At 45.3% G+C, this 12433-nt stretch overlaps 1 protein-coding gene across 6 annotated transcripts in view; it reads right to left on the bottom strand.

Moving 5' to 3' along the window:
- The window catches only part of dph6 (diphthamine biosynthesis 6), a 95603-nt gene that overhangs the window by 24933 nt on the left and 58237 nt on the right, over positions 1-12433 (bottom strand). For 4 of the 6 annotated variants that reach the window (XM_037241022.1, XM_037241021.1, XM_037241019.1 and 1 more), the window contains 4 exons: positions 10360-10451; positions 9939-10123; positions 1425-1498; positions 1123-1241 (listed from right to left, as the gene is read on the bottom strand). In XM_037241022.1, coding sequence (XP_037096917.1) covers positions 1123-1241; positions 1425-1498; positions 9939-10123; positions 10360-10451 — 470 coding nt within the window. Of the gene's footprint in view, positions 1-1122; positions 1242-1424; positions 1499-9938; positions 10124-10359; positions 10477-10698; positions 10834-12433 lie in introns of those variants that run through there. The other 2 variants (XM_037241023.1, XM_037241024.1) reach the window with 2 other exon arrangements.

Genomic DNA, 12433 nt, shown 5'->3' with positions numbered 1-12433 from the left:
TATTGACTTGGCGGGAAAGCGTGGGGACGCATTTGGCCGTATCATTTTGACAGAATATCGTAAGCTGTTTCAGCTGTCATTTCATAGGGAGACTTAAACTTTGACCTCCACACTTTTTTTGGAAAAAAAGAAAATGATGAGGTAAATCCTTTTCTGTCTCCAACAAGACTTTTTGTGCTGTCACACAATCACTGCCCAGACCTGCTCCCACCAAAAAGCTGCAATTAGAAGAGGATTGCCTAAAGGCCTTCCTTCAAAAGTCTCCTTTCTAATTACTTGTGCCGCGGGACAAGTGAGGAGTCGATAAGATCGCGCCACTTTTTTTATTACCTGTAGCCAAAACACAAGCACATGAAACTGGCAATATTGTGGAAGGCCTAGCTGCATGCTAAAAAAAAAAAAAAAAAAAAAAGACACCCGAGGTGATGTTTCTTTCTGATTATAATCCGCAAAAAAATGTAGAGGATTCGCTTTCAGATGAAGTTTTGTTTATGGTAGAGTGAACAGAGTTACAAGTGATTACTTTTCCCTAAATAGTTCAGCTCTATTAACAAGTGATGCTTTGTGTTTTGTAATCGTCATAGCGCAGCAAGAAACTTTGAGAAAAGTGAGCGTTTGAACAAGAAAACTTTTTTTTGATTTCCTGAACATAGTAAGTCCTCGTCATCTTCTGGCCCTCAGGCTCCAAAACAGGCAGCGAATTACAGCGCATTTACCTCAACGTGGTTGAGAGACAGAAACGAGTGCTCGCCCATTTTTAATCAGGTACGGAGAGCGCGACACGGAGGGACACATGCCGTTTATTGACGGGCTAAATGTGATCGGGAGGAGGCGGGCGATCACCTAGCACGATAGCAAGCGTGCACGCCCTCCTCCCTCGGCGCTCCTTATCTCCTCACATTGTTCTCCGCTTCAATACCTTTGCCTCTGGCACACGTCTCGACAACCGGCGCTAAGCCGCAGATCCGCGATTAGGCCATTATTCTGCTTCTCGCGCTTTCTTCTCCCCTCCTTCCTATCAGTCACTGATCGAAATTCGCCCGTTCCTGCCACTACTTAGTAAAGAGAGTAAAATGGCTGACCGTGGGGGGAGGGATGATAGGGAGGGGGGGGGTATCTCACCTAAGGCGGCGACTTTGATGAGGATGGCGTGGACGTCAGATGATATCATCTCGGAGAGCAGCGACTCCTGGTCTCGCCGCCACAGGTAGGCCAGAAGCTGTAAACCAAGACGCAAGCACCTGGGGGGGGGGGGGGGGGGGGGGGGGGGGCAGGAGAAAGTGAGAAGGGGCGAAGGGGAGCTTGATTACAGTGGTTCGCCCCTAAAGTTTTTTTCCTCTTTCCAAAAGCTCATCAAGGAGTGCTAATTACGGGATGGAGTCTAATTAAAGAGTTGTGTTGTAAGCCTTTTGAGTGAGACTTACACATTTTCAAGACGGACCCTCTGGTAATCAGAGAGAATGGCCCCTGCAGACACCGCGTCGACACCCTCCTTTTCCTGTGGAGAGAATGAAGGAACCTTCAAACACAAACGCTCACCCCCCCCGCACTTCCCTCACTTTCTACATTACGTGCGATACACTCAGCAATGACGTTTGCGTCCCGTGGGGGGCTAAAGATTGTTTGCTCAACCTACAATGGTGTTTCTAATCTGACCCGAGACACACACAAACACAAAATGACGCGCACACGCACACTCGGCGTGTCTTTCCATTCACTGTCAGGATGTTTACATTCGGGTCATATCAAAAGCACGGCCGTTCAACCCACATTCCCTGGGGATTGATTTATTTAGCAATGAGTACAAGTTCTGTTTTCTGTATTCTTGCTGCCCTCATTTTTAATATTTCTCTGTACTTTTGGGGCCGTAGTGTATTTGATCAATATTCTAATTGCTTTTCATTTTTTTCCATATAGTGAACAACTCCAGGGAAGAACGGGAACAGGTCCTAACCGGAAGCCACACAAACAATCACAAGCAAGGTGCAGTGGTGCATGCCCCCCACCGCCCCCCTTCCCCTCGGTGTGTCCGACATACACCTGCAGATTCATCAGCACATTACACAGGCTGTAATTAGAAAGCCGGGCCGGCGGTGGGAGCGGTCTCCAGTAAATTACCTTGTAGACATTATCAATTTCCCTGGCTACTGGTCCTTAAGATAACCCTCGCGGTCGTCCTCCGCCTCCCCGCCGCCCGCGCTTGCTTCCTGCAATTTTTCTCTGCCTGATAAACATGCTGATTAAAGCGAGCAGCGTGTAAACCTTTGATACTTTCCTAAATGAAATCCATGCCCTGCCTGGGGCCTGATGCTTTGCTGAACACAAACACACACAACTCCAAGTAGGCATGCCTGCTAAATGCTAATCAGATAAAAAAATGTGTGTGTGTGTGTGGTGCGAAATACAGTGCGCTGTGAAAGGTAAAATGGGGGAACACGCAGATAAAGGTGGATCTAATGGCGTGACCTCGAGTTTAAACATCTCCAGGCCTCGGGATTCAGTATGTCTTAACGTCCCTCCGTTGTGAGAAACATTACCGTCAATCCCGCTGGCCGGTGACAGTAATTAAGTCGGACTGATAGCGTTGCGGGGCCCGGCGTAGCAGCTCAGGGGGCTTGCGGGCACAGTCATGTAATTCGAGGTAAGCCTCAGGGCCGGCGCTCTGGTCTAATGCAATGATAACCCTTTTGCCTAAATGCAACTGTCACTTCCTAAAGAGGCCAATTAGGAGTCGCAGATTGCGACGAGGAAGGACAAAGAGAAGAGTCGAAGAGAAAGGTCGGGGCTATCGAGTGAATCAACACCAATCGTATAAAAAGGGGAAAAAAAACAAAATGGCCGACTTCCTGTTCCATTTTGGCTTAGGGTCCTTGAAACTTTTTAGTAGAAGAGAAAGGTTGGGGCTATCGAGTGAATCAACACCAACCATCAATAAAGGAAAATAAAAAACAAAATGGCCGACTTCCTGTTCCATTTTGGCTAAGGGTCCTTCACTGTCTTGTTATGAGAGACACATTTCAGTCTCGCTGGGCTTGGACGGGCTCTGACAAAAACTCGACCTAACTATCCCCGTCCTCTCCATCAGGCACAAAAAAAAAGCTATTAATAAGGATCTATGGCCCCGAGCGATGGAAGTCCTCGGTCCCCCTAGCCGTGTCCATCAGGGTACTTAGCCTCATGCAGTCATTAACTCCCGTTACTAATTGTCAAATTCATTAAACTCCTCCTTACCCCCGCATCGGGATTGTCTCCCGTGTAAATGGATGGACGAGGACTGAGTTATTAAGATGTCAGCTGCGGGGGAAGATTAGGGCCAGGAGGCACGCTTCGCAAAATAACGACACGGCCGTTAAACTCAAACCGCAAGGTAGCGTGCCTGATATACTTTGTAATTATATATACATCCATCTTGGGAGGGACATAAAAGAGTTGTTCAATTGTATTCACAGTCACGCTGCCTTCAGGTAAGACGTAGATTTGACCTATTGGTAGGACAGGAGGAAAAAATAAAATGCATTTATTTATATTTTTCGATGATGGTTGGACGGAATTTCAAGTGACAGTAACTCAAATGCATTACTCGCTCATCAGAGCAAAACTGCACAATATTGAGGAACAGAAGCAACCTTGACAATTAGAACACCATGAAAAATTCAAAATTCCATATTCCTGCCGAATACATAAGAACCCTCATTAGCTCCCAATGGCTGTCACTGTGACGTCTTAATTATACCGCTTGGCAATACAAAAGCTCCATTTAGCAAAATGCCGGGTTTCCAAAATGCCTCCCTCTGCCTATTCTGGCAACGGTAAGATGCCCGAGTCGGCGGATTTTGACTATTATGCGCCGCCTTGACAGACATCTTTATGCAAAAAAAGCGAAGGGGGGGAAAAAAAAATGGTCTTTTTGTCGAGTCCAAAGTTGTTGACGCAGACTTTCCATTATGTTATTGCCTCTTGCATGTGCGATGGCGGGGGAGTGGAAGGCGACAAGGTAGAGAAATTAATTAAAGTGCTTTGAATGACAGCTTGCTCAAGGGCATTGGGGCACCATCGCACACTGTATCGCCATCATCATATCGACGCCACGGCTAACCTCTATCCTTTACCCCCCTCTCTTGTCAAACATTCCTCCTCCTCTCCATGCAGCTCTTCCAGGGCCCCTCAAGTAAGTGAAGGGACACTTTTAATGTTCTCTCCATTAGATCAGCTCGCCACCCTATCGTCATGTAATGTAATGACATGGAGGGAACACGGAGAGAGGGGCTGGGCCAGCTCAAGTGCTTGTCGTACGTGGGGGAGAGGGCCAGCTTGGGTCAAGTGATTGTGTTTAATGCGATGCGGACCAACAGTCCCGGGGCGTGGCGGGCTGTCCCGACAAGTTGGGGTACGCGGCACTGACTGGAAGCTTAGGGTTGGCTTATTTTGCATCTGTGAAGATTGATATACCCCAAGGTGGTGTTTTGAAAATTTAGACCAAGAAGCCAGTTTCACTTTGTGATGTGACATTTTGTGATAGACCCACAAAAAATGTGAAGTCAGACCAAAAAGCCAGTTTTACTTAGTGAGGTGACATTTTGTAGTAGACCCACAAAAAAATGTGACCTCAGACCAAGAAGCCAGTTTCACCTAGTGACGTGACTTTTTCGAGTAGACCCACAAAAAATCAGAAAAGATACAGACAGTATGCTATTTTAGCAACATTTTAAGGTAGTCGTCTCAATTTCCAGGGGTCCTTCAAAAACCAACGACTCAAATCTCAGTACAATGCGGCAGTGTACAACCTGACATGCGGGCTTAGCAGCTGTCTTTGCAAAGCTCCGGAAATCTTTCACCGTCATTCTCGTTGGTAAACTGGCGAGGCTTTCTTTCCTGAGCAGCTGTTGAGAGACGGGTCTGAACTCACTGACGGGCTTGTAAAATGTCGCGCGTCGGTCCTCAACCATTCAGTTTGGTGGGCCAAAAAAATAACATACAGCTCGCAAAACAGGTTCTTGTGATTAGATCCTCAGATACAATGAGATGTTTATTTTTATTGTTTTTTTCCATAAAGTACAGCTGTCACTATCGCTGGTGTTAATTTTATTCTCAACTACTCATGGTAGCTTTGTGCGACTGCCCACTTACAGCTCTTTAACAAGAACGTTCCCCTTTGGGCTAATAAAGGCTTATTACATTATACGCCTAATATGTAACACGCCCACAGATCATTTACAGCAATTCCGACACACTTGCCTAAGTGTAGTATATGGAATAACGGGACTGTAAGAAATCATCTTAAAAAAAAAAAAAAAAAGGTAAAGAGACTAACGTTTCATGAGTTTCCTCTCGGATATATTCAGAGAGATACATAAACATGGGCCTTGCCAGAAACCAGGCTGGGACGGAGAAGGCCACGGCCAAAGCAAGCACAAAGACCAGGTTTCAGCAAGCCCAAGGACGAAGGGAGATTTCTGTATCCCAAAAAAAAAAAAACTGGAAGATGGAAGGTAGTTTATCAAACGCCCGTCGGCCCGTGAATACTAGCCGAGAAAACCGATACGCTAAAGTTATTTTCTGCAGAAAGTGGAACAATGTCCCTTTGTTTTCCACATGATCGACTGCGATTGTTTTTGCAAAGAGAGGAAATGATGCAACGGCTTCCCAAAAGATTCCAGGTTTTACTTGTCACCGATAAAAGGATAACATTTTCCGTAAAAAAAAATAAAAATAAAGTTGATCCCAGCTCCGTCACAGCTGGGGTAAAAGTGTCTCAGACAGAAACACACTCACAAATGTTGTTTCTGGTGAGGTCAGGTTCCAGGCTCTTGGCATGTCGGCCCGCTCGGTCCGTCCTGCCGTTCGCGGCGCGGCGCTCCAACCGACCATCACAGAAGGAAAACACGCCGCTTTAACCGATTCTCCAGACTGCAGGTGGTGTTTTTCCAACTTATGACTTGGGTAATGGAGCCTGCCGCAAATATTTCATGTGGGGAACGGCTCGCAAAATACAACATAAAAGGAAATACATTTTGGATCTGACGACGGCTTAGCTGTCTGTTGTAAAATACTCAACCTGTCCTTTTAGAATATCGTCCAAATCTGCTCCAGACAGAAAACGAGCAGCCTAGCCAAAAGACCAAAATGCTAGCTTGGCAGTCGTTAGTGGCTCTTGCCTTTGGGCCCGCCCACTTCGAATACTTCCCGCCATTTCCACGCAAGGGGCCGACCAACTGGCGCTACACAAAACAAGCTAACGTTAGCTGTTGCACCATTAACATGTACAAGGACCAAAAGAGCAACACAAAACAACTTTTGGCTGCTTTTAAGCTCACTCCAAGCACAGCATTTTGTGGTACCCCCGAACCGCAAACAAGCTCACATTAGCTGGCTTATTGATCGTCTCTCCGAAACCCTTCGCCTGTGACCCCTGAGGTCATGATTTATGTATTAAGCCGCTTTTAAGAAAAATCCATTTTCCTGTTGAGCCCCCCCCCCCCGATGAACGTCTAATGCGGCACCGCGCCGGTAATCAGAGAAGGGCTGTATGTTTGATTTCGACACCCGCCTCCGCCCTCCTCCAGCAAGTTCGCACCGCTCTGGCTTGCCTCGCAACACCTCAGCTCCCGAATCGATACAACTAAGAGATTCTTCCGCCTGCCCGACGGCCTCCTTTCTACGGCTTCCCTCCATCCCTTGCTGCGTCTCGATCCAGAAAAATGCGTGCCGACAACGCAATAAAAGCAAAAGTCAAGGACCGGTAAGGACCTTTGGAAGTTTTCGTTATCTAAAACCGATGTTAAAGCTGTTGATAATCTTCCTCTATTGAAGGTCACGATCTAAATTAGAACAAAAGTGCTGCACAAGAACGGATCAAGCGAAAAAAAATCAGTCTCAGCGATGTTTTGCAGAATGCAATTCAGCGCGGCAAATTCGACTTGAAAGTAACATTTCCATCCTCGGCGACGCCGGCGTCGAGCGTGACAAAGATGTCACGCCGCCGCTAATTAAAGCTGGCGGACGGGAACGCGCGCGTAGAGATCATCTATATTTCCTCATCACTCTAATGAGCTTAAATGTCTTCGTCTGCATTCGTCAGCTCAAAGGTTACCGAGTAACAAAGTCGCCGAGTAACGTTGAGTGTTGTGTTTTTGCCGCTTTGTGGTATGATCGTCAGCAAGTGAGCCACTGAAGCTTTTTGGGCCGGACTACTTCAGGAATCAGTGTCTTATTGTGTAATTTAACAATGTCAAGATGGCTGCCGAGAGAAATAAAAAAAAAAAAAACTCATTCAAAAAAAAAAAAAAAAAAAAAGGCTTATGAGCTACATAAAGAAAACAAGCGCACAGGCGAGATGATCTGTCCTCAGCTTCCACCTGACCTTGAAAATACACTGACAAACATACACGTGCCCACGCGGGGGTCATGGGGCACAGAAAGCCCCTGTGTCAGGTCACAGAGCACAGCGAGAAGGATAAAGGATTTGAGGGATGTGATATGACTAATATGAGGGCTTTTGCGGGCCTTCGGGGGGTGGCGGTGGTGAGGCGCGACGGGGATGGGGGGGGGGGGGGGTACTGAACGTTACAGCCAGGGGTGACTGACACTGCTGATCTGTATCACACATCAGAGCGCATCACACACACATAGAGTATGGAATCACACGTGCTATGTGGAGAGAAACGTTGTGGAAAATCCACAATAAGACAGCACGGGGGGAAATTCGAAGGAATGGACTAAATCTTGAAGCAATTTAAAATTAAGTGCAGCGTCACTCAGGGACCCTCCCGTTGAAATAACCCGGTTATTATTAATCAATGTAAAAGGCAGTTCAAAACTTTCAGTTTCTTGATCCCCCTCTCATTGCCGCCTGCGTTCTTCAAATAATGAAAAATATATGGGGAAAAAAATGCTACAAAAATTGGGTAATCTGTCTGGTGTTTTTCTATTTGAGAAAACATAATTTATAAAAATATCATACCTTATTTATCTTCCCCAGAATAAAGCCATACTATTATGATAATAAATGTAAAGCTGTGGTATGAAAATATTTCTAAGTCAAGTAAATGAAAACGCCTCAATACAGGCCTTGAAGAGAAACAAGGGTCTCTTTTCCTTCTGCCTCGTTCTCCTTCCCCAAAACAAGATTGTTCAAAGACGAGCACTTGACGGGATGGGATGGCCGGTTGTCCCGATTCACGTGGATCGGGTTACACGGTTCAAAGGCACGCTGCCATGCACGGCCAGCGGTGAGAGCAGAGGCCGAGGATAGGGCCGCATTGTCCCGCTGTCATTAGCGCTGCTGCCAGCAGATGGATGGCTCGTCACCCCCCCAACCCCTCGCTATTATGATTGGGATTCTTCTTCCTCTCTTCTCTGTCAACAAAAGGTTCTGAAGAATATGATCTCTTCCTTTGATTCTTTTCAATGGCTCCAAAGATGCAAGTGTGGAAGATCCACTTCCAGGTTTGGTCCATAGATGGCACTGTTGGCTCACGCAGACCCAAAAAATAAAACAAATATAAAAACAAGAGGAAGGGCGGGAAGAATGCTCTGCACTCAAACTCATCAACTCCAGCAGAAATTTTTCATCTTTTGCCATGGTGTCATTTGTCAAATATAATCTTGTAACTTCTAATTAATTTGTGAATCTTTCAAAACATCACACTTTATGAACAGCTCACTTTTCACAGATAAAACTTCTTATCCACTCAACAGCTTGTCATTAAAAGGAGTGATTTCTTTTTTTTTTTTAACTTCTCAACTATACCGCCTATGTGTTGAACATAACATAAAAAGACTGATTTGGCCAAATGACACGAGTTTGTAAACCATCCAATTTACACCGCCGGACCAAAATCCTCAGACGTCTAAGATCACAAAGTTCCGTTTCGCTGACTTCACTCGGAGAGCGAGAGGAAGCCTGTTGTTTATGATCGCGGGTCTGCCGATGACGGCGCGAGGGCTAAACGAGGGAATCACTGGAGGTCTGGGAGCCCACGAGGGACTGCAACCGCCGTGATCTATGGCCTGTGTGACTGAGGGGGTCAGCGCTGAGAAGCCTTGGACATTGGGAAATTAGCAGTCTTTGGCAATTATAGAGGCCTGAACACAGGGGAGGGGTATCATACCACATACCAGAAACATGTGTACAATGCTGTCAGAAAAAGGGGTACAGTAGGAGTTCATCTGGGGGCCCCTCTGGGTACAATCTACACTAATGTATACCTGCATAAGTCATTATTCAACTTTATTTATGCAGCACTTTCACACTAGTATCTGTGACTTTTAATGTGTGTGGCTTTAAAAGGAAGAATAGGAATAGCTTGGCTTCAACTCCTAACTTTGTGTATAAAACATAAACCTTTAATTATCCAAGACGGCGTTTTGAGAGTGACGTACCAAGTACGACAGATTGAGAGCAACGACATGAGTTTGTCATCTGCCGTGCAGTTTAGCAGCACTTTACAACATGTGCAAAAAGTACCGCGGCCGTTGAGCGGGCCAGATGGAATCAGACAAGTAAGGCCCCTCTGAGACGGCACTAATGGGCTACTAAGTGAATAAGAATCCAAAGAAGAGGACTTGTAAAACATCTCAGCGGCGTGACATGTGTCGTGAACCTTAGCCGACCGGAGAAGTTTAGTGGCGCCCGGAGAGCTCGGCAAGCGCGAAGAGCGGCCAGAGGACCGAACGTCAGCCAGCTGACATGCTTTGGAACTGGAAGAGTTACGCGAGTTTGGTGTGCCGTGAAACTTTCTGTTCACTGTCAAAAAGTTGGCAAATTTTGCTCCATAAAAATACAACACAGCGACAGCAAAGGCTTCAACCTTGATTGAGCCAAACCCAATCTGAAGCCGAGAAAATAATCATTCGGCGTCTATATTCTGGAAACACAGTACGGAGTATGTTTTAAAAAGACAAAAAAAAGTTCCAAAACAGTGGAGGCACGAAGTTACCTTGACAAGGCTTAGCAGCTGATAAAGATCCTCCACCTCATCCCCCTCCGTCTCCTGATAGTCTCTGCCAGTGTTCAAGCTGGAGCCCTGGATAGTGCGTCGGTAAAGGGGCAAGTCCATGGCCTCGGCGTACAGTTCTATGGCCTGGTGGCCCACTGTTTGGTACATGTAACTGTCCAACTCATCTGGGGGGTTACGTGAGAAGATCAAGACATCGCTTGCACAAGGTGTACCATTTTTTGCATTCCTTAAAAGTTCTAAGCTTGCTGGACTTAACATTTGGCGAACCCGCATAACTAATAGAGACTTAGAGATTTTCCTAATGCTTTGCCCCACTTACGCAGCCAAATAAGGCAACAAACATCATGTTTAGACTTCAACACCACTACAAAGCACAACAAGAAATCCAAAGCATCCTCACCTTTGTGTGCAGGGCGTAGGTTGGCCAGAGCTACAATGTGATGCCCGGCAGCCACACACTGCATCATGTTGTAACAGCTGTCTTTGCCCCCACTGCAACCATGACATAATAAACATACTATGTAAATACAATATGCGTGTGTTATAATAGCTCACGTTAGTTTGTAATAAGTTCTATTTATGGTGCCTAAACGCGCTCTGTATTTGAGATACTTTAAGTACAGTCACGAGTATTCCGTTACTTCCTACCGTGACAATAACACAGCTGAAATGTAATATATTCTGCTTCTTTCAAAACGACATTTGGTAACATTAAAAAGAGCGGTGAGATGACATTTACCTTATTAAAGCGACTACTTTCATCTTCAGAGTCACTTTGGGTATTAATTTAAAAGGTAAACACAGTAAGCCGGTGTCGGTAGGCTCGAGCTTGTCTGTTTACAAGTACACGTGACAATATTTCCGGGTTGAAAGGACCCAACTGACATACCATGGTGCCCAAGAATGTGCCTGATGGAAATACATGAGTAAAGCATTCCACACTCTCTCTCACTCTCTCTCCCTTTCTCTCTTGTCACTGTAACGTGAAATCAATACAATTTAAATTAAAAAATGACAGTAATATTTTAGAACATTCTACCTTTTAATTAAAAAAAAAGAATAGCTACAATAACATTACAATGTAAACCAATAAAATCCTGTCTTAGTGGAAAATAACTCAGTTAAGGCAATGCCTGTTGATTTTTGAAGGATTCAATGGACTATGGGGACGGCCGCGTCGCATTATTTAGAGCACCAATGCACACACATATCTTAGTCAACATGGCTTCACACTGACACACATCCTCTGCCTCACCTTTCTCCAGGGAGACCCCAAAAGTCCATGCGCTAGTATTTGCACACATACATAGGTTGCACGTTTCTCCTCTGAGAGAGCGCTTTTTCGCTCGGAGGAAAAGCCTTTGATGCTCTTTTTGCACTCTGTTGTTGTGCCAGAGACGAATAATTGCTGGTGCTTTCGTGTGCGCTGCTCACCTTCTGCCCCTAAGCGGGCCAAAGGCAATGCATTCTGTTTGAGTATACAAAATGGAGAAAGGCACCTCCTCACCCTCGCGCTTTTAACTACATTCTCTTGTACTTTTTTTGACTTTCCAACTTACGAATATGGGGCAAGATCTACATGATGTGCATGAGCAGAATTTGACTGAATCCCTTTTCATAACAATAAGTCAATACGGAGTCCCCAAAAGTACAGTTTAGCGCAACAATGTATTTTCTCAATTGACTCAAGTCTCTTGTGAAGCCTTTCATTATGCACAGTGTTTATATTGTCTGGTAGGCTCCAATAAGAACACAAACTCCCAAAAGTCAGATGTATTTTTGTAGCCACGGTGCTTGACAGGTAACAATTTCCTTTTAGCCCTTGGACACCTAAAATTGTGTGCAAAGCCTTTCATGACTTGACTCGAGTAAGCATCGCTCATGTGACACGTGTTTGAATAATGACCTTATTTTGGTGATATACTCTCTTGGGTTTTGGTCGTCCTTCAGTTTTCATTATTTGAGCCGCGATATTGTTGCTACTTTGTCACTTGTATTTCATAAAACAGCACCCCCCTTTCCCCATGTCCTTTATGGCAATATTCAGGAAAGCCCCCCTAGGATGCCAGCAAATGTAAAATGTCCCCGCTTATTGGTTTTAATTTATACAGTTTATTACACAGACAAATAAAGAGGCTCCGATTTCACTTGCGCTAGCATTTTTTTGCTGACGTTTTAAAAAAAAAAAACAGTTTATGTCCGCATTGTTGGTGCAACGGGGATAAAAAAAAAAAAAAAAAGTGTTGATAGATAGCCCGATGGTTGTGAATATGAGACGCATAAATATGAAAGAGCGGCGGCGAGGCGTCAAATGACACCCTAGGCCCTTTTTTTCTTAAAAGAGCCTGTGCATAGGACAGGTGATTTACACACGCCCGCCGCAGCTAATTTCTGTCGCGCAAGGACACAAAAAGTTTTGTAATAAGAAGCCGCGCCTCAAATCACCGCACAATAAATTGAGTGTCACAACAAAC

This window comes from Syngnathus acus, chromosome 22 (assembly GCF_901709675.1).
Source record: "Syngnathus acus chromosome 22, fSynAcu1.2, whole genome shotgun sequence".
NCBI lineage: Eukaryota > Metazoa > Chordata > Actinopteri > Syngnathiformes > Syngnathidae > Syngnathus > Syngnathus acus.
This window is presented reverse-complemented; position numbering and strand designations above follow the sequence as displayed.